General features: G+C 35.6%; 1 protein-coding gene across 1 annotated transcript in view; it reads right to left on the reverse strand.

The window, feature by feature from the left end:
- Positions 1-2,304: 2,304 nt before the first annotated feature.
- LOC114041181 (radial spoke head 1 homolog) overlaps positions 2,305-24,596 on the reverse strand; it is a 37,621-nt gene continuing 15,329 nt past the window's right edge. The window contains exons 5-9 of the mRNA XM_027859494.1: positions 18,941-19,076; positions 13,982-14,053; positions 4,136-4,295; positions 3,873-3,989; positions 2,305-2,388 (exon numbers count right to left, since the gene is read on the reverse strand). Coding sequence (XP_027715295.1) covers positions 2,339-2,388; positions 3,873-3,989; positions 4,136-4,295; positions 13,982-14,053; positions 18,941-19,076 — 535 coding nt within the window. The 3' untranslated portion in view covers positions 2,305-2,338. The remainder of the gene's footprint in view (positions 2,389-3,872; positions 3,990-4,135; positions 4,296-13,981; positions 14,054-18,940; positions 19,077-24,596) is intronic.

Consider the following 24,596-nt stretch of genomic DNA (forward strand, 5'->3'; position numbering starts at 1 on the left):
ACTATCCACTGTGTCACCTATCTCCTTTAGTACTCGTATAATAGCTGATGAAAAAGATGTTATTATGAGTTCAATTTAATATACAGACTTTTATAGGTAACAATTAGGAAAGAATTATCTAATGTTAAAAAGAAAAAACCCAGGAGGGCAGCTAGGTGGCATAATGGATAGAGCACTGGCCCTGCAATCATGAGGACCTGAGTTCAAATCTGGCCTCAGACACTTAGCTAGCTGTGTGACCCTGGGCAAGTCACTTAACCCCCATTGCCTCTAGAAAAAAAAAAAAAGAAAGAAAAAAAAACACCCAGGACTGAGACATGATCGATTGAGTATAAATAACATTAGTTTGTATTTTGCAGATACTCATAATGACTGGCATATCATTTCAGGTGCAATTCATCAAGCTATTTTTTATGACTTCCTTTAAATCTCTTCTAGGAACTTATATCTTATACAGATTTACATGGAACTTTTTGCTTTGAAAGTCCAAAACAGGGCAACTAGGTGGCGCAGTGGATAGAGCACTGGCCCTGGAGTCAGGAGGACTTGAATTCAAATCTGGCCTTAGACACTTAACACTTACTAGCTGTGTGACCCTGGGCAAGTCACTTAACCCCAATTGCCTCACAAAAAAAAAAAAAAAAGAAAGGTCCAAAACATCCAAGATTTCATTGGTTTGAGTCATTTCTTCACTGCCTGGCACAGACTCAATATTCTGAGTCTTAAGATGAACTTCATGAATTGCTGTAGCTAAAATAATTTATAACTTGGGGGTCAACTTTATGATGATGAGCCTTTCCAAACTGAGCTGGGCCTCTGTCCCTCAGCTCACATATTTAAAGCCTTTGTAGCTAGGTAGGGCCTACCACACTTTGTGTGCCATTGGCTAAGGCTTCAAGAAGTGGCGGTAGTAATAGACAGACATACATGGCACTTTAAAGTTTGCAAAATGCTTTATTGTATGTAAAGCTCATTTCAGCCTCATAACAAACCTTGTAAGGTCGGCGCTATAGATATGCGTATTCCTATTTTGAGGAAGAAAGTGAGGCTCAGAGAGATCAAATGACTTGCCCCCAGTGGTCGTGGAAGCCAGTAGAAAGGGACACCAGAGAGGGAATTGCCCCAGGGAAAGGGGAGAGTTTCTCTCTTTTTCTCTGCTCTCCTTTCCTACTTATGAACATGGAAATTAGTGGAATGGTACTGACATCTTAGGAACAGCGGTGGATGATGGCAGTGTCTGTACTGAGAGCTGAGAGACACCTTAGGGTCAAACCAGACACGATGAGGAAGAAGCATGACCCCTAAATAGGTTATGGATGCTACAGAAGTACCAATCTTGATGCCCCTCAGACAGCTACAACTAAGGGAAACTTCATTAGGACTCTATGAAGGGAGAAAAAGACTCCTAGTAATCAGGATAAGCGTTACCCCTTTACAGAGACGTGCTAGAGCCTCCTCATACTAGCTTATGAGAATCCATTGTTGAATCATCAGGGTGAGTGCTTATGTCCCTTTTTAAATTAAAAAAATTTTTTTAGTATAGATATTATATATAGACACATTATTAACATTGCCTCTATCATTTCTTAAGTATAAGAAATATACTTAAGTATATACTTAACTACACTTAAGTATATACTTAAATGTAAGAAATGTAAGTATTGGTATACTTGAGAAATGATAGAGACAATGCTAATCATGTGAATTAAACTGCAGTGTCTGTGTCTTCCCTCCCCCCAGGGAGCCAGTTATTAATATTTATTAGCATACCTCTGCCCCTTTATTACATTTATATACATCTTTAAACTTGTAAAGAGAGCTTTTGTGTGCAAAGGGAGTGTTCCTCCGGGCTGGAAGAGGAGAGACAGTTTCTAGAACTGTTCTTACTATATGTGCTTAGCAAATACACTTTAGAGTAGCTCATTAAGTTTGGCTGATAATCAACAGGAAGTTCATGGGAGCTTATAAATATCAGAAAAACTTAGATGCTCAGAGTTATTTACCCCTAGAACAATGGATTGTAGAAGTCAGATGCCTTCTGATGACCTGACCTTTGAGTGCAAGTGAGAGTTAGGCAAGTAGTCCCAGAAAGTGTACCCATTGTGGGTATAAGAGGCAGGATTTGAACTCACATCTTCCTGATTTCAAGTTTACTATCATATACATTATAGCAGGGAAAAGATAATCCAGGGCTTTTTCGTTTAAAGAATGTGCAATAAAGGATTTCTTAAAAGTGTTTATTAGCTTATTTAAACCAATTTAGTGAACTATATAAAGTAAGATTATTATAATGTTAGAAACCTGGCACACAATCTCCTTTTCTGTTGATTTGTTCATTTTAATTTGACGATTGTGATTGTCTTTCTTTTTCTTCCTCCTCAGCACTTTCTGTTGGGGAAAAAAAAATACGAGGGAGATACAGTTTAATTTCAAGCAGTTTAAAATTCTTAAATTATTTAGCAAGGCTTTGGTGAATATATGTGTGAAACAGTATGCATGTTGTTTTAAAAAGCAGAAAGCTCTCTCAGGAGGTAGGTTCAAATACAGGGGTGGGGAACCTGCATGTGGCCTCGAGGCACTGCAGTTTCCTCACTCCTGTATCAAATATAAAACACAAAAATAGTAAGGCACATAGTTTGGCATAGTGAAAGCTAGACCTAGATTCAAGAAGACCTGGGGGGCAGCTAGGTGGCACAGTGAATAGAGCTCTGGCCTTGGAGTCAGGAGGACCTGAGTTCAAATCCAGCCTCAGACACTTAACACTAGCTGTGTGACCCTGGGCAAGTCACTTAACCCCATCGCCTCACCAAAAAGCAAAATAAAACAAAATCAAGAAGACCTGGGTTCAATTCCTTCAACAAACACTTATTAGATGTATGACCCTACGCAAGTCATCTAATTTCTATTTCCCTTAGTTTCCATACTGTAAAATAAAGATCATAGTAGCAGCTATTTCCCAGGATCGTTGTGAAGACAAATTGAAATAATATCTATAAAGCACTTTACAAGTTTAAAGATGTATATATATGTAGTAAAGGGGCGAAGGTATGCTAATAAATATTAATAACTGGTTCTGGGGTGGGGGACAGACACAGACACTGCACACTTTTAAGTTTAATTCACATTATTAACATTGTCTCTACCATTTCTTTAGTATACCAATACTTATATTTCTTATATTTAAGTATATACCTAAGTGTAGTTAAGTATATACTTGGTCAGACTGTAAGTGTTATATCCCTCAGTATAATGTAGGGTCTCTGAGGGCAAAGACTATTCCTTATTTTGTCCTTGTATTTCCACTGTCCTGAAGAGTGCTTAGTACATAGTAGGTGCTTAATAAGTGCTTGTTGATTGATGGATTGGTTGGATGTTTGATGCCACTGCTTCCTATTATTAATGTACATAATTGAGACTTGTAGAACAATTTTCTAAATTACAATGGACAAGTACCTATATTTCCTTTAAAAGGTCAGTGATGACAGAAAGAAATTATTTGGTTGTGAATGATACACACTCAAAAGGTCTCTCAATTTACTGTTTCCCCTGATAAAAGCCAATATAAAAGTTTATAATTTAATTAAGCTCACTGATTGTTTTTTTTTGCAATTTTGAGAGAAAATTCCATTTCTTTTCATGAAGGTCTATTGTGAGCTATGATAAAAAAAAAAGCAGTGTAATAGCTGTCAGAGTGATAGTATTCTCTTAAGAGAATTTACTTTCACTTCAAGATCATAATATTAAGGTATTTGCAGTGAAAATAACTAACATTTACCTAGCATTTACTAGCTAGTGATAACTAATTTTGCTGCTTCTTTCTGGTGTCTGGAGGATACGCTGATCCATATTATAATTTCTGATTTCATCTCTACCTTGTTTTATGTCTTCAGACATATGGCTTTCTAGAACTTCTCTTGCATTCTCTTCTGCATCAAGTTCACCTATTCCTGAATCATCAGGAAGGTGTCGAGCAGTAACTTTTTCGCCAACTGAAATATGACAGACAATAAAATAGAGAAAATTAATATAAAATAAGATCATGCCACTCTTTATAGTAAACTATAGGGTTTTAATGGATTTGTGAGAAGTCTGAAAACTGTTTGCACAACTTTAATAATCTGGGCACACTAAATACCTTCAGATGTTTGGGGCTCTTCTTGTGTTGGTGTTATGTCAGATTGTGGTGGTACTTCAGGAAGAGGTGGTGTGTAGAGGGTTAATGGAGTAATTTTTTGAGCTTTCCATATTGGAACAGGAGGTTTTGAAATTTCCTCTTCCTCCCCCTCTTCTTCTTCCTATTTTAAGTTAAAATGCATGTATAATTTTATCTACAAAAGCATAAGTTTGGAAAAGACACCTTCCCTTCCTTCCTACCGCTAGGAGCACCAACAAGTCATTATTAAGAAGTCATTTTGCAGTTATAAAGTTTTTGAAAAGAAACAAAAATGGTAATTTTAGGTGGTTTATTTCATGGTGTTTTATGGTATTACTGAGTTATGAGGCCACAGAGTTTATATAATTCTGAGGAAAGAGGTGGAGAAAAGGAGAGGAAGATTACAAAGGAAATTTTTTTAATCTTTTATAAATGCTCATAATTTTATTTCTAGAAAGTTCCACTTATCATGGCATAAAATTATTTTATGATAGTAAAGTTGCACATGCTATGGTAAAGGTCCATTATTTTTTCATCCTTTGCTTCAAAAATGCCCTCTATAAATGAGTGGAGAGCTTGGAACATGATATTCCAAAAGGCAGAGGATCTAGGTTTACAACCAAGAATAACCGGTCCAGCAAAACTAATTAGAATCCTACCGAGGGAAAAATGGATATTTAATGAAATAGAAGATATCCAAAGATTCATGATGAAAAGATCAGAGCTGGGCACCAATTTGACATATGAACAAAGGAGTCAAGAGAAGCAAAAAAAAAAAAAAAGTCATATAGATAAGAATGAGAAGCCATAAGGGACTAAAAAAGGTTAAGCTATTTGTATTCTTATATGAGGAGATGATACCTATAGCCCCCTCAAAACTCTTATTATCATCCGGAGTCATAAGAGGAGGCTAATTACACAGAAGGCCTAGGAGCGATTCTTCTATATTTTGATGATTTCAGGAGAAGATGGAAAAGATGAGGAAGAGGAACACATAGGAAGAGGGTGGAAGGGTGAGGAAGAATGATAATTACCTTACATACGTGCGGTGCCCAAGGCAAAGTTCATACAACAAGGAAGGAATACCAGGGAGGAGAGGGTGACACTTAAACTTGATTCTCATCTGAACTGCTCAAAGGAAGGAAGAATACACAAGGGAACACAACTGGGTACAGAAATACATCTTATTCAACAGGGAAATAGGAAGGAACAGAGTTAAAAGAAAGAGGAATGGTAGATTAAGGGAGGTATTAGTCACAAGCAAAACAAAGTCTTAAAAAAGTAGCAAGGAAAAAGAGAAGGAAAAGTATAAAAGAATATGATTGAGGGAAATATACAGTTAGTAGTCATAACCATAAATCTGAATGGGATGAATTCACCTGTAAAACAGAAAAGGATAGCCAAATGGATAAGATACCAGCATCCAACAAAATGTTGTTTACAAGAAACATATTTGAAATAAAAAGATACATACAGAGTTAAAATAAGGGCTTAGAGCAGAGCCTATCACACTTTAGCTGAAGTAAAAAAAAAAAGTAAAGGTAGCAATTATGATCTCAGACAAAACAAAATCAAAATCAGACATAATTAAAAGAGATAAACATGCATTTTGCTAAAAGGTACCACAGACAATGTGCGCCAAGTAGCATAGCATCTAAATTCTTAAAGAAAAAGTTATATGAGTCAGAGGAGGAAAAATTCAGTAAATCTAAATCAGTATGGGACTTCAATTTACCCACCTCAGGCCTAGATAAATCTAACCAAAAAATACTGAATGGAAATAGAAAAGTGTATACCTATTTCTCAGCTATGCATGAAAACACAAAAATTGATCATATATTAGGGGACAAAAACCTCACAAACATGCAGAAAATCATTATTATTGAATGCACATTTTATTTACCCTAATACAATAAAAATTACATGCAATAAAGGGCCTCTGAAGCAAAGATTAAAAATTAATAGGAAACTAAATAATTTAATCCTAAAGAATGGGTGGGTCAAAGGACAAATCATAGAAAAAACCATTTAATTCATGAAAGATAATGACATCAATGAGAAAATATAACAAAATTTTTGAGATGCAAACAATGCAGAACTTAGGGGAAAAGTTATATCTTTAAACACTTTAATTATTAAAAGAAAGAGTATATCAATTAATTGGCTATGCAACTAAAATATTAGAAAATCAACAAATTATAACCTCCAATTAAACACCAAAATGGAAATACTGATAATCAAAGGAGAGATTAACAAAATTAAAAGTTAAAAAAGTCAAACTAATAAAAATAACCAGGTATTTTTTAGGAAAAAAAACCCAAAAATGAAATAGATAAGCCATTAAAATTTTTGATTTAAAAAAGAAATCAAATGACTAGTATCAAAGATTTAAAACATAAATTTGCAAACAAGAAATAAAAACAATTATTACAAGTTATTTCACCCAGCTATATGCCAATAAAACTGACAATTTAAATGAAATGGATTAATATTTACAAAAGTATAAGTTGCCAAGATGAACCGAAAAGGAAATAGAATACTTTGGTAATCCTATCTTATAGAAATTGAAGATGCCATAAATAAACTCCTAAACAAAAAACTCCCAGGACCAGATGGATTTACAAGTGAATTCTCCCAAACATTTAAAGAATAATAAATTCCATGACTACATGAACTGTTTGGAAAAACAGGAAAAGAAGAGGTCCTACCAAATTCCCTCTATGATACAAATATGACCATGAAACCTAAATCAGAGAGTCAAAAGAGAGAAAGAAAATTATAGGTTAATATCCCTAATGAATATTGATGTAAAAATATTAAATAAAATGTCAGCAAAGAGACCATAGCAATATGTCACAAAGATCATATACTATGACTAGACTGGAATTATATCAAGAATGCAGGGCTGTGGGGCAGCTAGATGGCACAGTGGACAGAGCACCAGCACTGGATTCAGGCAGACCTGAGTTCAAATCCAGCCTCAGACATGTAACACTTACTAGGTGTGTGACCCTGGGCAAGTCACTTAACCCCATTGCCTAACCCGGCACCCCCCCAAAAAAAGAATGCAGGGCTGTAATTTATATCAAGTATCAGCAAAGAGACCATAGCAATATATCACAAAGATCATATGCTATGACTCGACTGGATTTATATCAAGAATTCAGGGAAAACTATAAACAAAATTGAGCACAGTTAATTAACAAAAGTAACAAAAATCACATTATTATTTCAAGAGATACAGAAAAGACCTTTTTTTTAAAACAAAATACAACACCTATTCCTATTAGAAACACTAGAAAACACAGGAATAAATGAAGTATTCCTTAAAATGGTAAGTAGTATTTATCTAAAACTAAGAGCCATCATTATCTGTAATGGGAATGAGCTAAAAGTCTAATAAGATTAGGGGTAAAGCAAAGATGTCCATTGTCACCATTACTACTCAGTATTGTACTAGGAATGCTAACTGTAGCAACAGATAAGAAAAAGAAATTAAATGTCTAATCATGGGCAAAGAAGAAACAAAACTATTACTTTTTGCAAATGACATGGTTTCCTAAGAGGACCTTAGAGAGTCAACTAAAAAACTAACTGAAATAATTAACAACCTCAGCGAAAGTTGTAGGATGTAAAATAAACTAGCATCAGCATTTCTGTATATTACCAACAAAATACAGCAGGAAGACATCAAAAGGGAAACTTCATTTAGAATAAATACTGACTGTACAAAGTGCTTGAGAGTCTACTTGCCAAGACACACATGGAAACTACACAAACACTATTATGAAACAAGTATTTACATAAAGACAAATGTAAATATCAATATTTAATTAATAATAGTAGAGAAATATTAATTGTTCATGGGTAGGCTGAGCCAATATAATAACCACGATAATGACATCTATGTTAATTTAGTCATGCAGAGCCATGTCAAACTAACAAAGAATTACTTTATGGAGGCAGAAGAAAATAACAACAAAACTTATCTGGAGGAACAAAAAGTCAAAAATATCAAGGGAATTAATGAAAAAAAGTGGAAAAGGGGCCTAGAAGTGCTAGACCTCAACTATACTACAGAGTAAAAATCATCTAAAAAATTAATATCGGGTAAGAAATAGAGATTGATCAGTGGTACAGATTAGGTACACAATATACAGAAGCAAACAAGCACAGTAACATAGTGTTTGATAAACCCAAAGATCCCAGATATTGGGGCAAGAAGTGACTATTTGACAAAAACTGCTGGGAAAATTGGAAAGTAGCCTGGCAGAAACTAGGTGTAGACCAACATCTCCCACTATATACCAAAATAACCTTCAAATAGGCCTACTATTTAGATAAAAAGGGTGACACATCATAAGTAAATTAAAGGAGTACAGAAGAAATTCCTGTCAGACTTAGGGACAGAGGAAAAATTCATGATCAAACAAGACAGATAAAAAGTTTGGCAGTTTTGATTACATAAATTTAAAGGTTTTTGGACAAATAAAACTAATGTAGCTAAAATTAAAAGAGAAGTAGGAAATTGGGAGGGAAATTTTTGCAGTAATTTTTTTTCTGAAACAAATCTTACTTCTAAGATAATATATAGGGAACTGAATCAGATTTATAAGAATAAGAGCCATTCCCTAGTTGGGAACTGATAAAAAGATACAGATTCTTGTTGTTTGTCTTTCATTTTCAGAGAGGATCAGTGACATCACGGGGTGATGTCTTGACTTGAATATGAATTGGATTTAAGTGAGTCAGAGTTGCACAAAGTTGTCAGCTTCACTCTTTCTTCCAGAGTCATTGAAATCCAGTGGCAAGACAAAAGTCAAGATGACTGGTGATGGCCAGGATGCAGTGGATGGCCTTGGCATCTTTGATGTCTGACCAAGTACTAAGTGTTCCACAGTGCCTGCTTTAGCTGCCTTCATGGCTGTTACAACAAATTGTCCTCAGCCAACCATTCTGTTGGGGGAAGCCCTCACATGCTTGGGGTAGACATCCCTCTAATTCACTGATGGGTTTATAAGCCTATCAGTTACCCTCAGCCTGGCTTAGACTGTCTGCTGAGATGGTTTTACCAGGGTGTGGCTGCTGCACATGCTAGAGCTTCTTGGAGCAACAGGTGAGAGCTGGGTGAAAGATGGACACCATAGGTGAATGAGCAGCTCTGAACAGGGGTTGGCAAACCTTTTCACCAGACGTGCTAGTCCTCCCCGAACACACCCCATACGATACACTATGTGTATTTATGTTTCATGTATGTATATGTATGTGTGTACATATGTATATATGCATGTATATATACATACATACACACACATATACACATATGTGTGTGTATAGTTTTCAGAGGAAGAAAGCCAAGCTATCAGTAGTCATATGATAAAATGCTCTTGACCACTAATTACAGAAATATAAATTAAAATAGCTCACATCACACATATTGGCTAAATGGACAAAAAAAAGAAAATGACAAATACTAGAAGGACTGTGGGAAAACAAGTACTTTAATGCACTGGTGGTGGAGCTCTAAACTGGTCCAGCTATTTTGTAAAGCAATGTGGAACTGAGGCCCAAAAGCTATTAAACTATGCATGCCTTTAGACCCAGTGATACTACTACTAAGTGTATATCTCAGAGAGGTCAAAGAAAGAGGAAAAAGGACACACATATGCACTCATATGTTTCACTTTAAAAAAATTCTTAAAAATTCTTGAGAAGTTTAATCATTATATATATATATATATGTATGTATGTATAAAACAATTTTTACAACACTTAGAGTGTCAACATCAATCAAAGCCTAAAACAGGACATATGCTCACCAAATCTGTTTTCTAGTGCCATGGAAGATGTGCTTTACAAAGCCCAATTGGAAAGGCATTCCTTATTGATGTTGAGGTTCTCCTGATGCTTCTGCTTATAGTTAACACTGTATTAGTTATATTAAACCCATAAATACTCTAGGGAAGGGGATCTAAATTTTTGGTTCATTAACATTTTTAAAAAATATTTAATAATGGTATTCTAATATATTTAGTTTCTTTTGCAGTCCCATGTATTTTACTTTAGGCATTTTAAAAACATTTAAAAACATTTTTAAAATTTTTTAAAAAAATTTAAAAACATTATTAGAAGAAGGGATTGCTAGATTTCTCAAGACTGCCAAATGGCTCCATGATGGAAAAAAAAAAAGGTTAAAAACACCTCAACTATAAAAACTTCTAGGACTTCCTTAATGGTCACTTATTGAGACTGACATAGTAATCCCTATGAAAAAGGGATCCAAGAGGAGATGAAGATTACACAACAAAATCCACAAGTCCACTGAAATAATAATGGAGTAATTTGATGAACCTACAAAATGGACTAGAAGAGTGAACAAAGAAATAAGGGAAGATATCAACAAAACAAATACAAAAATTAGAGCATTTAAGAAATGAATTGGGGCAGCTAGGTGGCACAGTGGATAGAGCACTGACCCTGGAGTCAGGAGGACCTGAGTTCAAATCCAGCCTCAGACATATAACACTAGCAGTGTGACCCTGGGCAAGTCACTTAACCCCATTGCCTAGCCAAAAAAAAGAAAGAAAGAAAGAAAGAAAGAAAGAAAGAAAGAAAGAAATCAGCAAGTATATCCAACAAATACAGAACACAGAACCAAAAATACTAATTCTCTATATTATAAGAAAAGAAAGAAAACAATAGAATTGGAAATTAAAAATTCATAGATAGCATAAACAATTATGGGAAAACCCAAGAAAAATAAGTTTGTAAGAATATGAGAATTCAATAAAACAAAAACATTGAACTTGAAGAAAGGATGAAAAGAGATCATCTAAGAATCATAGCTAGGTTGAAAAAGAGAACCAGAATGTGATACCTCAAGAAATCACCCTCAAATTGCTCAGAAATATTAGAAGCACATGGCAAAGTTCAGGGTGAAATTCCTTTGAGCACCAACAGAAAAAAAAAACAAAGAACAACAAACTTAACTGACCAAGAAACTACGTAGTCAGATTTCAGTTCTACAATAACAAAGAACAAATCATGTTGGCAGCAAAGAAAATAAGCATTCACATTCCAAGGCAAAACGATCAGAGTAGTATAGGATTATTTTGTGTTTACAAGAAATCAAAGGAAAAATTGGAATATGTTGTTCCAATAAGAAATAGGTGGATAGCCCCAAAATAACATCTTCTACAAAGATGAGCCTTCATTTCATAAACAAATGACAAGCCCCCCTCAAATATTCAATAAAAAGGGAGAACCCAAAATTATTCCTTCAAAAGAACCTAAGGAGAACAAACAGCATAAAGTTAAATACTTTCAGATAATAATAAAAAATTTATTTTTAGGTGACTAGGGCTAGGTCAGGACATGAATATGTGTGTGGATGTTGGGGAAGAATATTTCTGTTTGACTTAAAAAAAATCTTTCATATTGACAATAAGAAGGCAAAGAGACCATTAATAATTTGAAGATCAGAGTGGAGCCAAGATGGTGGATTAGGGACAGTCACCCAACTGAACTCTCCCAACATTTCCCTCCATATGACTTTAAAATAAAACCTCAAATCAGGTTTTGGAGTTGCAGAGCTAACAAAAGGTTGGGTGAGACATTTTTCTGACCTAAAATAACTTAAGAGATGAGCAGAAGAAACCTGTGGCACCAGGGTGGAGGCCTGGCGAGAGTCTACACATGTGACCGGTAACAGTGGCAGCAGCAGCAACTTTGGGAGCTCTCAGCCCAGAGATGATAAGGGGGTCAGACAACTGTTAAGAAGGAGATTACAGGGGGATCCTTTGCTGGCACTGGCTATAGCTGGTGCTGATTAGCACCTCTACTGCCCATTCACTGTTCTGAGTCATAGTTCCAGGTTGTAGTACCAGGGCAGAGGGGAGAGGTGGTGGTCAGCCACAAGGGAGCAGGGGCCCTGGTCACAGTACCAAAGCAAAGAGGAGTGCTAGTGCTTGCAGCTGCAAGGAACCAAGTGCCCTTCTTGGGTATAGATCAGAGTGCAGACCAGGAGAACACTACCTTTCCCAGGATCATACTACCTTAGAAACACCAAAAATTTGCAGACCTTCAGAAGTAGCTCTGAAAATAGTAGCATGAAAAAGCCTGAAGCTTGGGATAGTGCCTCCCCACCCCAACGTGAGCAGAGTCCAACTTTAACATAAAGTCCAAAGTTAAGAATAGGCTGGAAAAATAAGCATACAACATAAAAACTTTGACCATAAAAAACTACGATGGTGGTAGGGAAGACCAATACATAAAATCAAAAGAAAATAATGTGAAAACAGTTATAAAAAAAGCCTCGAAGAAAAATGCTAATTGGACCCAAGCCCAGCAAGAATTCCAGGAAGAATTCAAGAAAGATGTAAAAGTGGTAGAGGAGAAATTGGGAAAAGAAATGAGAATGATGCAAGAAAATGATGAAAAAAAGAATTAACAGCTTGGTAAAAGAGGCACAAAAGAGGCTCAAGAAAATAACTCCTGAAAGAACAGAATTGGCCAAATGCTAAAACAAGCACAAAAATCCACTGAAAAGAACTCCTTAAAAAAACAGAATTGGTCAGATGAAAAAAAAAGAGCTACAAAAACTCACTGAAAAATATAATTCTTTTGAGGCAGAACAAAGATGGCAGAATAAAGGCAGGGACTCAACTGAGCTCTCCCACAAACCCCTCCAAATACCTTTAAATAATGACTCTAAACAAATTCTAGAGTGTCAGAATCCACTAAAAGATGAAGTGAAACAGTTTTCCAGCTCAAGACAATTTAGAAGGCTGGCAGGAAAAATCTGTCGCACCAGGGTAAGAGAGGAGTAGAGTCCAGTGCAGACCATGTCAGTGCAGTCTGGGCTCCAGCAAACTAGTAGCAGGTCTCAGGGCAATTGAATCAGTGCAGCAGTGGCATTTTCCAGACCTCTGAGTCCGCAGATGACAAAGACATTAGAAAGTCATCAGGAAAGGTCCGTTGCACCTGGGTGAGAGTGGAATGCAGTTCAGTGAAGGCTGCACCAGCATAGCCCTGGCCTCAGCAAACCAGAAGCAGGCCTTGGGCTCGAGCCCCTGACTCAGCAGCAGCAGTAGCTGCTTCTGGAGTTCGCAGCCCATAGAAGGGCAAACAACTGATCATAAAGAGATGACGGGGGTCTCTTTGCTAGCACTGAGGTAGGACTCTGTTGTAGGACCCCTACTCAGATCAGGGTTGCGGTCTTAGGGGGCAGTCCCAGGGCGAGGAGGAGCACTAGCACACTAGAGCTTATGGCCACTGTGGAGCAGGGACCCTCCTTAAAGTTCCAGGGCAAAAAAAAGAGTGCTTGTGGTTTCTCATAGATGAGAACACTGGCCAGGAGAGGAGTAAACACCTCTGCTTAGATCATACCACCTCGGAAGAACTGAAAACTTACAATTCCCTAGAAGTATTTCTGAAAACAGCTGCAAAAAACCCCTAGAGCTTGGGGCAGCCATGAAATGAATAATATCAATTACAGGGCAGTCATATTGTCATAGTAACATTGAAAAGTTCACTTGAATCTTCAAAGATTTAATATCCAAAGTTTTCTTTCTAAATATTAACTGCTTGATTTTGACATGCAATAAAGTTTAGACTTTAACAGTAAGCACTGAGTATCACAGAACCCAATTTACAAATGTGATCAATATTTTGATTTCCTATTTACAAACACAAATAAAACAAAAAGTAGGCTATTTCCCGGTTGTCTAAGTTTTTAAATCACACTATTTCTAACTTTATAGTAGCAATATAAGTAGATAAGCCATATTAACTACAGACATGCTAATTATACTCTATTATACAACTTACCATTTCTTTAAGTTCATATGTACCATGCTGCTCACATCCAATATCAAAAATATACTTTCCGGGGCCCACTGGCTATGCATAAAAAAAAAAAATGTTACCTCAAACTGTGAAGGTTCAATTTATAATACAGGTGAGTATGCTTTTTAATAATTTCCTTCCCAGATCTGTGATTTCATCCATATTGAAACTCCCTCCATTAATGCAGATCAATATCTTGTCTGTAACTCTTAGTCTTAGGTGCTTGGACACCAAGAGATTAAATGACTTGCCCATATACAGCCAGTTTGTGTAAGAGTAAAAGTTGAGCTCAAGTCATCATCCCAATTACCACGCTGACCCTTTATCCATTACATCACAATGCCTCTCCTAGAGCATACAATAGCCCCATATACACAATATGGAAAAATTAAGGGAGGAACAATGTAAATTATAGGTTATTTTTATAAATTAATGATTATTACAAAGCAAAGCTCCTTAGCGAAGTCTAATTTACATTGATTTTAAGAGTATCTGAAAACACTGCTTTATCAAGGAAGCTAAGTATTTCCTAAGTAATCTTGACACCATTAATTTTCTTAACAAATTCTTTTTATAATTAATAGAATGTAAAGTTTCAGTTCATCCTTTGATCAAGCTAGCATGATTTCCAGACTAAGAGGTTCTAAATTAATTTTTCTATATATTGCATTAAAGTACAACATGATAGTAAAGAAAAAGGAAAAACTTACAAAATGCTAAATCTGCATTTTAAGACACTTAAAGAATGTAGTAGAATAAGTGATACAATATAAGTATCCTTTGTTATACATTATGAGGATAATAATAGCACCTAACTCCCAAGGTTGTTATGAGAATAAAATGAAATATTTGTCTGGGGGAGGATTTATTATAGAGCATACTCTACTTGTATTTGTTAAAATGTTATATTAATTATTAATAAAATAATTTAATTATGTAATTAATCAAAATGTTAACATGATATTAATTATATTAATAATATAAATGTTATATTAACTCAATATACTTAATTTTTCTCTACTTATTTTGTAAGTTGTAGAGAGAATCTGACAAAATTATCTGCAAAAAATATTAACTGAGTTTTCATGAGATCCAATTAGGCCATATCACGCCAAAAGCATTTAAAAATGAAACTAAGCAGGAAAATATATAAAAAGCATAAAACATGTGTCATTCTGTCCATCAACTGATGTAATCAAATGAGATAACACATGTAAAGCACTTTGCAAATTTTAAAGCACTATACAAGTATTAGTTATTATATTATGAGATATTACCAATAACACTAAAGAAAACAAAGATGGTAGAGTAGCTAGACCAGATCAGGTATTCCTAGAGTGCTTGAGGCAGCTCAATTTTAAGGAATTTGAAGGATAGAAGAGAGAACAATAGCAAATGAGTTGGGGAAAACATCACAGATGATATTGCAATTTATAAAAAGGTGATCACAAAGAAATTTTAAAAATAGCCTTCTCATCTCTATAAAATGTAGAAAATGATCTACACATCAACATGTATGTTTATATATTTACATATATACAATATATGTATACATACATATTATATACAGAAATACACTCATATATCATCCTAGATGACAATACAAGAAAACAGGCAGGCTTTCACAGTGATATTCTATAATAGATCACATTTTTAGAGTGACACAAATTACTGGAAGGTACATAGGACCCAAGAACAAGTTGTATTTATTGCTTGTTAACTATTTTTTAAAAAAGTGTTTGGAACAAAATGCTTACTTAAAGACTCTTCCCATAACAGAGCGTTTCTCATATATATGTTAGTATTATAGATGCCACAAAAAACCCAAACCAAACCAACCAACCAAACAAACAAAAACTTTTGTTCAATGATCTTCTGTTTAGTGTCAAGTGGGACCCCAAAAAAGGAATCCCAGTGATGGAGGATACTTATATAAGATCTAAATGAAAGAGAGATTACTGTCATATAGTGAGGTACTTTACAGTGAGGTACTGCAGATGACCCCATTTATGGACAACATGAAGTCGATTAAATCAAGACTCAGAATATTGCAAAGCTTTCTAATTGAAAATTCACAACCATTTTAACTGGGTTGACCTAATAATCTATACAGAATAAATGAACTAGATACAAAATGTCCAGATTATGTTACACAGTTGGATGGACAGATAATTGAGATGATCTTTTTGACATATATTAGAATGCAGATGAGAACTTAATAGATAAGAGCAAACTCCAAACTTCTCTATGAACTAAGCCTCAATCTTTTAAACACCAGTATTCTTAATGCCGCTTCCTGGTCTACCACAATCTCTTAGTAATCAAAATTACCCAATAGACAATAGAAAGATGTATTAATTGCTCATGGTTGGGCTGTGCCAATATAACAATACTACCTAAATTGATTTACTTATTTTCCTTTCCATTTTGAAATATATCAGAATATTTTCTTCAACTTCATAAACAAGGAGAAATCCTAGACTTTTCCAAATGATTTCCATAACAGCTGAAGACCTATCTCTTGGCTTCCTGAAATCTTTACTGTGTAACACTGAAATCCTAACATTTAATTAGTATATATAGTCTGTGGAGATGCCAACTTGTGTTTTGTTCTTTTAGTAACCTATGGATTATTAATCTGTACTTGTCCCCCATTTGTCATACTTGTGAGCAGTTTTCATGAATTATTTCCTGCAGTGTGATATTTATGTTATTCATCGTGTTTATCTGAGAGACCCATGATCTTTATCTCCATAGATTATTCACAAAATATCTCTACCCATCCTACCTTCAAAGTCAGTTTCTCTGGCTAGCTATGGAGATCACATTTTTCCTTGATGTCTTTTGATTTTGTTCAGTTCCCCTCCCCCATTCCTACAGTTTTGAATTTCAAATCTGCCATTCTCTTTTTTGGAGCCTACAAGTACTTTTGAAGAGATTTTCTGTGATGTGTTCCAAATTTTCAACTTTCTTACTTATCTTATTTTTTTCTTTCATAGCTTTATTTTCTGCACTAATTTAATTCTTATTTCTTCTTTTAAATTGTTTTTAAAATCTTGATCCATTATAGGATTTCTTGCTATTGTTCCATTATTTCTGGGGAGCCCCACAAAGTATAGTCAATCCTCAATATTCGTGCATTTAACTTTGGGGACTTCAAACATTCACGTAATTTTATTAGTAACCTCATTTTCACTTTCATGTTGCAACCTGCACATTCACAGCTATGTGCAGCCAAGAAAAAAAATGAGAGACACACTGCGCAAAAGTCTGTGGAGTGGCTGGAATCCTACCAGGAACTTCACTGGTCTTGTTCACCCTGTTGTTGTAAAAGAACTCCCCATGCATTTGTTGCATATTTTCATTGTTTGCCTTTAAAACTTAAGTTTTGTGTTGCAATTATGCCCCCAAAGCACAGTGCAAGTCGTTTGGACTCTAAGCCTAAGTGTGCAAAGTCAGTGAGGCAGCTAAGGGAGAAAACAAAGGTGGTAGATAAACTTCGTGCCAGAATTCTGTGTTAACAAATCAACATCTGTTATATCCTCTAAAAAAGAGTCGGCTCATCCTTCATGATCTCCAATGCCATCCACCAGCTGCAACGGACGGTGTCAGAGGTGATGTTGAGACCTCACCAGTCTTGGTATCTTCCAACAGCAGCGACTAAAGCCCAACCAATCTCTTCTTTGGTTTTCAGACTGTGGCCAAGGTGCAGAGGTTTTACAGCAATATAATAATATTCAATACAACACCCTCACACCACCATCTGACACAGTAGAAGGTAAGATTCAGGTTAAAAAAGTTTTAGTTTTAAGAATTTTGTTTACTATACATATTTATTGTACTATAGATTTCATGTGTTATGAAAAGTACATATTGTCTGAAATCAATGTTGAGGTTTTTTTAAATTGATGTTAACACAAAAGGTTACAGAATTCTAGGGAATGAGCAGTGAGAAAAAATGTTTTGCATGTTACCTTTATTTTGTGTACTGCATTTTTATGGATTATTTCATGGTTACTGTGTTAGGAAATGGGTATATCATCAGAACTGATGTTTTGTTATAAAGAATTGTATGAAGAAAAGTGTATTTTCAGCAATCTGTAGCAAAAGATTACAGTTTTTGGTGGTTGTGGGAACTTAACGCCTATTTCCCGTAAGTTTAATGTATCAACACTTGTGTTTTTGACTTTTGCACTGCTTTCTAGTAACATTAACCCTTCGAAAGTTGAGGATTGATTGTATGTGGTCTTTTTTTTTTCTTCCCATTGAAGGTTTTCATCTTTCACTGCATATTCATTGTATCATGACCTCTTCCAGATTGCTTGTCCATTTTTCTTTATAAATTTTATTGGTGGTTAATTTATTATACACCTTACTCTTCTTAATTTGTGCCTTTACTGTTTCATGTAGCAATGAATCTAATCCCTTTGTTCGCTGACCCATTTTATTGGTAATATGTTAGCATTATTAATAAAATGATTAATTGCTTAGAAACAATGTCTCTCAAACTTTTTAAACATCACAATGATAAATGTGCAAGTTTTTTCTAAAGAATAAACATTTGATTTCCCAATTTTTGAGGAGACAACATATTTATAAAAAAGGAATTAAAAGATTTGACTAATATTTTTGAAGAGGTACAATGAAGTAGCAGGAAAAGGGATGTGAGAAAAAAATGTTATTGGAATACTCACAGTCTGACTCCATCTAAATCTAGTTCCTCTGTTGATAATAAGAGTAGAAGTGGCAAGATAATGATTTGTGAATGAGGCAGAGGATCTTAATGCTCTCATACATCACACTGTACTTTCTCAGGGTACCACCATATTTTTTAAAATTTCAATTTTAGTATTTTTATTTTGTAACTTTTACACATCGACAGATATTTATAATAATATTTTGTTACATTTATTAGAAAGCTTCACTTTTTAAATTACTTACATTTTTTCCTACGAACTTGCCCTGGTATCTATGCTTTAGGTGAATGAGTTCTCCTGTTCCCTCTTGTTGTCCATTTACCCAAGTACCAACATACTTAGAGCCAGTCTCAGCATAGAAGTAAGTTCCTTGCCCGTGCCTGTTTTGAGAAGGAATACTTTAAATTTTACATAGGTTAAAATTAAAGAGATTTTTTTTAATTGATTAGGAAATAAAGTTTCACAGGTGGAAAAAAATGAAAATCAAGGTAAAGCCAAATTGCTGGATGTAGAGGAAATAGCAGGGAATTAGAAGTCAAATGATTTGGGTTCACTTCCCTGCTTCTACTTACTGTATGACCTTAGGCAAATCATTGTGGATTTAAAGCTCGAAAGGATTGTGGAGATCATGATTCTGCTTTTGAAGTACAATTAGGAGATAGCCTATGGGCCCCAATTTTTTCATCTGCAAAGTGAATGGGTTGAACTAGAAAATGTCTACAGTCTCTCCTAATTCTAAATAAAAAACAAAAGTATGAAATATATTATAGCCCTCCTCTTTGGTGGATGCTTATAAGCTCATAGAATGTCAGAGCTGGAAGGGACCCCAAGATGCCTACCTAGATCTAGTTCAATTACAGCTAAACAAGAATACATTCTAAAATACATCCCAAAGTGGGTCCCTTATTCCCTCTAGTTAGCTCTAATTTTTAGGAAGCTTTTCCTTGTATCAGGACTTGAAGCTGTCTTGGCAACATTCACTTATTATTCTGAATTGTGCCCTCTAGCACCAAGAGGAGATGTCTAATCTCTCTTGCACATGGCAATACCATGTAGACTTCAAGATAGTTGCTGTCAGTTCTTCTGTTATGTAATATAACTATCCCCAATTCTTTTAAATGATCTTCATATATAGCATGACCTTAAATCATTTCACCATCGTGATCACACTCCTCTGGCCATCTTTCCAGTTTATCGATGTCCATTCTAAAATGTAACAACTAAAATTTAATGCTATAATTTAAATATGGTTTGATGAGGACAGAATGCAATAGAACTATCACTTCCCTAGTGTTGGACACTATGCCTTTCTCAAAGTGGCCTAATACTGAATTTGCCTATTTCACTGTTGCACTAGATAATGTCTGATGTCCATTCTAGCTTGAAATCCAAACAAAACTATGAATTACCTGATGGACTTCCCTTTCGATGGATACTTATAAACTTCATAGATCCTTACTGATCTTGAAGCCTAATAAAACTTAGATTTTTTTAGATGAATTATTACACAATAACATTTTCCTCATCTTGTATTTATGAAGTTGTTTTTTTTTTTTTAACAAAGTGTAAGATGTTACATTCAACCCCATTAAATTTCATTCTATGAGTAATAGCATATGTAATGGACTACATCCTAGAGCTGGTGTCAGGAAGACATGGATTCAAATTCTAACACATTCACTAGCTGTATTGCTCATAGAAAAGTCTCTTAACCTCTCAGCCTCAGGAACTAAGTTATAGACAGTCTGCATCAGTAGAGGACATTCTACACAAAATAAGTCATAGGTCCTTAACATAGGTTTCATCTTATTAAATTTGACCTAACATTTTTGAATTTCTTTTGAATTTCTCTTAGATTCTTCTGTTATTATTTTGTTAACTTTCTCACCTGGCTTTGTGTGATCTGCAGATTTCATAGTGATGCTATCCAATCCTCTATGCATTGATAAAAATGTTAAATAAATTCTGCCTCCTAGTTTCCTTCAAGTCCCAGTTAAAATCCTACCTTCTACAGGAATTCCTTCCTGATTCCGCTTAACTCTAACACCCTCCCTCTGTTGATTATCTCCAACTCATTCTGTACATGGCTTGTTTGAACAGACTTATTTGTATGTTGGCTTCCCTGTTAAACTGTGACTGCTTTGAGAGCAAGGATGTACAACCACTGAACAACAACAACAACAGTATTACCTGAAAGATCCTCACCCTCACATCTCATTGTCTCTCAAACTTGTTCCTTATGTCCTAAAAATTAGCTTGGTTCTAAAAGAGGCACAGCTTTTAGAGGTGAGTTCCACAACATTGCTTGTTAGGGAAAAAAAACACATGCCCAGCTCAGTGGGCAACACCACTAAAAATAAGGCTGAAGACTGACAAAGGGAAGCTGGCTGCCCTGGAGCCCTTTCTCTATCTACTCATTGATGTGAGTGGATGGGAAGGACTTAGGAGTTTAAAGTAGAGGAACTGACCTTGTTAACAAATGAACTGCAGAGTCAGTAAAGAAGAGAGCCCGTTATGCAATAAATCAGATATTTAAGTATACATTTTTTTGTCCTTTGATTTGATCCTCTCAGAGAGTTGTAGCAAAAGGTAAAACTTCTTCTCCCAGCTCTCCTGTTCACTATGGCAATGAATGAATGAATGAATGAATGAAGAGGCATTTTTGGGGTGGGGCTAGGCAATGGGGGTAAGTGACTTGCCTAGGATCACAGAACTAGTAAGTGTTTTATGTCTGAGTCCGGATTTGAACTCAGGTCCTCCTGACTCCAGGACCGGTGCTGTAGGCACTGTGCCACCTAGCTGCTCCATGATGAAGCATTTTTAAAGCATTTAATATATTCCAAACTCTGTGCTAAGTGCTGTGGATGTAAATATGACATTTTAATAAGAGAATACAATACAGGCATACCTCAGAGATGTTGCTGGTCAGCTTCTAGATCACTTCAATAAAGTGAATATTGCAATAAGGTGAGTAATGAATTTTTTGGTTTCCCAGTGTACATAAAAATTATGTTTATACTATATAGTAGTCTGTTAAGTGTGCAATAGTATTAAGTTTAAAAAAACAATGCACATACCTTAATTAAAAATACTTCATTGCTAAATATGCTAACTATCATCTTTGCCTTCAGTGAGTTGTAATCTTTTTGCTGGTGGAGGGTTTTGCCTTGGTGTTGATGGCTGCTGACTGATCAGAGTGGTGGTTGTTGAAGGTTGAGGTGGCTGTGGCGATTTTAAAAATTAAGATAACAATTAAGTTTGCCACATAGATTGACTCTTCCTCTCATAAAAGATTTCTCTAGAGCATGAGATGCTGTTTGATAGCATTTTAGATCTTCTACAAAGAAAGAAGTAGGTGTTCTACAAAGAAAGAAGCAGAACTTCTTTCAAAATTGGAGTCAATGCTCTCAAACTCCACCACTGCTTTATCGACTAAGTTTATGAAATATTTTTCAATATTGTTGTGCCTCAGGGAATAGAGAGGGAGGAGATGGAAGAATGACTGGTAAGTGGAGCAGTCAGCACACCCACAATATTTATCAATTAAGTTCACAGTCTTCTATGGGCATACATATAAAGAAAACATATACTTATGCAAGTTGTTGTTTATCCTTTTTTTTGAAGAGGACCAATGGTTCATGGTACCCCAGAACAATGAAAAAAGTAACATCAATGATCACTGATCACAGAACACCATAACAGTTATAATAATAATGAAAAAGTTTGAAATATTGTGAAAATTGCCAAAATGTGACACAGAAACATGATGTGAGCACATGTTGTTGGAAAAATGATGCCAGTAGACTTGTTGGAGGCAAGTTTGCCACAAACCTTTAATTTGTAAAACAAACAAACAAAAAAAACCCCAAAAAACAAACAAAACCAAAAAATGCAATATCTGCAAAGCACAATAAAGCAAAGTGCAATAAAACAAAATAGGCCTGTATATACAGGGAAGTGGTAACCAAGAAGGAAGATTTTGGTTTGGAACAGTGCAGGACTGGTGAGAGGAAAGCATAAAGGAGTAGAATGGCACACTCTTTTCAAGAAAAGAAATAGAGTTGATTTGATAATAGCTACAGAATTAAAAGGGAGAGGGGTACAAAGGAGATATAAGTAATACACTTGTGGTGGCACCCATAGCCAGAAGATGACATATTAAAACAAGAGTACGTGGCAGTAGTAAGCAAAGGAGAATTCACCTGGTTGTTCTAGTGTGAGGGAAGGTCAGATTTCTATCTGGAATATCCTATGTAGGACTTCTGGGACGTAACACCAACAAGATGGAGGACAAGACATTTTTTCTGATCCTTACTATATCTCAAACCTCTTCAAATAAGAATTATGTGTTGTCGTTTAGTCTTTTTTTCAGGCATATCCAACTCTTCATGACTTAATTTGGGGTTTTCTTGCAAAGATACTAGAGTGGTTTGCCATTTCCTTTTCCAGCTCATTTTACAGATGAGGCACTGAAGCGAAGTGTCTGAGGCCAGATTTGAACTAAGGAAGATGTCTTCCTGACTGCAGACCCAGGGCTCTATCCACAGTGCTACCTAGCTGCCCTATTATGTACAAGAGGTAAAATAATTACAACGGTCTCCACAGACCAAGAATCCAAGAGCTCTAACAACATAATAAGCTGATCAATTAGCAGTAGAGAAGGTTAATCCATAATCTCTAATGCACTCATCACTCAAAATCTCTTCCCAACCAGCCCACATGCACTGGAAGAGATACACAATGTGAACAACATGCTTGTGCTCTGGGGTCTGCTAGGTAATTTTCTTGCTTCTCTGCAAGTCTCTTCTGGCAAACCCCTTTGCCTCTGCCTTCCCCCCAGGTCTCCCAAGTTACATGGCACTCCTTCAACTAGAGTCTTCTGTGTGACTCTCGGTGCAATTATATGAACAGACAAGGCAAAACCAAAAATTCCCAGCATATAAATAATAACCAAAGAAGCAACATTATGCCAAAAGGAACCATAGACATCAAAACAAATCAATAGCAAACTCATATGCTCTAAATGCCATAGGATCTAAATTTATAAAGAAAAATGAACTGAATTACAAGATGTATATAGTAATAGCAGGAAACTTTTCTTTCCTTCTCAGTTTTGGACAAATCTAAAAGAAACATGAACAAAAGGGAAACTGTAGAATTTAACACATTGCTGGAGAAACTAGAGCTAAAACATGTATGGCATTCTTTTAAGCAGTGCTGAAAAGGAATATATACACATATACATTCTTATACATATAAAGAATACATATACTTACACAAGTTGTTATTTGTTCTTTGTTTTTGAAGAGGACCAATGACATCATGGGGTGATGTCTTGACTCACACATAAAATGGATTTAAGTGAGGCAGAGTTGCACAAAACTGTCAGTCTTACTTTCTCTTTCAGTCATTCAAGTCTAAGTCCAGTGGCAAGACAAAGTTAGGACAATTAGCAATGGACCAGTGTGCAGTGGATGACCTTCGTGTCTGACCAAGCTCTAAGAGCTCCTGCTTCAGCTGCTTTCATGGCCTTTTGGAACAAATTGTTTTCATCCAACCATTCTACTGGGCGACATCTTCACTGCTTGGAGTAGACGCCACCCTAACCCACCTATGGATCTGAGGCTTACTGTTACTCTCAACCTGATTTAGCCCATCTGGTGAGAAGGTTTACTGGAATGTGAAATGTTACAGCTTCTTGGAAGTGAGAGCTGGGGGACGGGTGCACACCAAAGGTGGATGAGCGCCCTGACAAGGGCTCAGCAAGCCCTCACACCAGAGGTGCTAGTTGCTTTTTCTATACATATGCCTATACTTGTAAATGATACACAACCTTCCTGGGTATTCATATTCCTTATGTATATGCCTCTCTTTTGACCTCTTTGTGAATACTACTCTTT

Source organism: Vombatus ursinus, unplaced genomic scaffold (genome assembly GCF_900497805.2).
Source record: "Vombatus ursinus unplaced genomic scaffold, bare-nosed wombat genome assembly UNPS02014168.1, whole genome shotgun sequence".
In the NCBI taxonomy this organism is placed as follows: Eukaryota; Metazoa; Chordata; class Mammalia; order Diprotodontia; family Vombatidae; genus Vombatus; species Vombatus ursinus.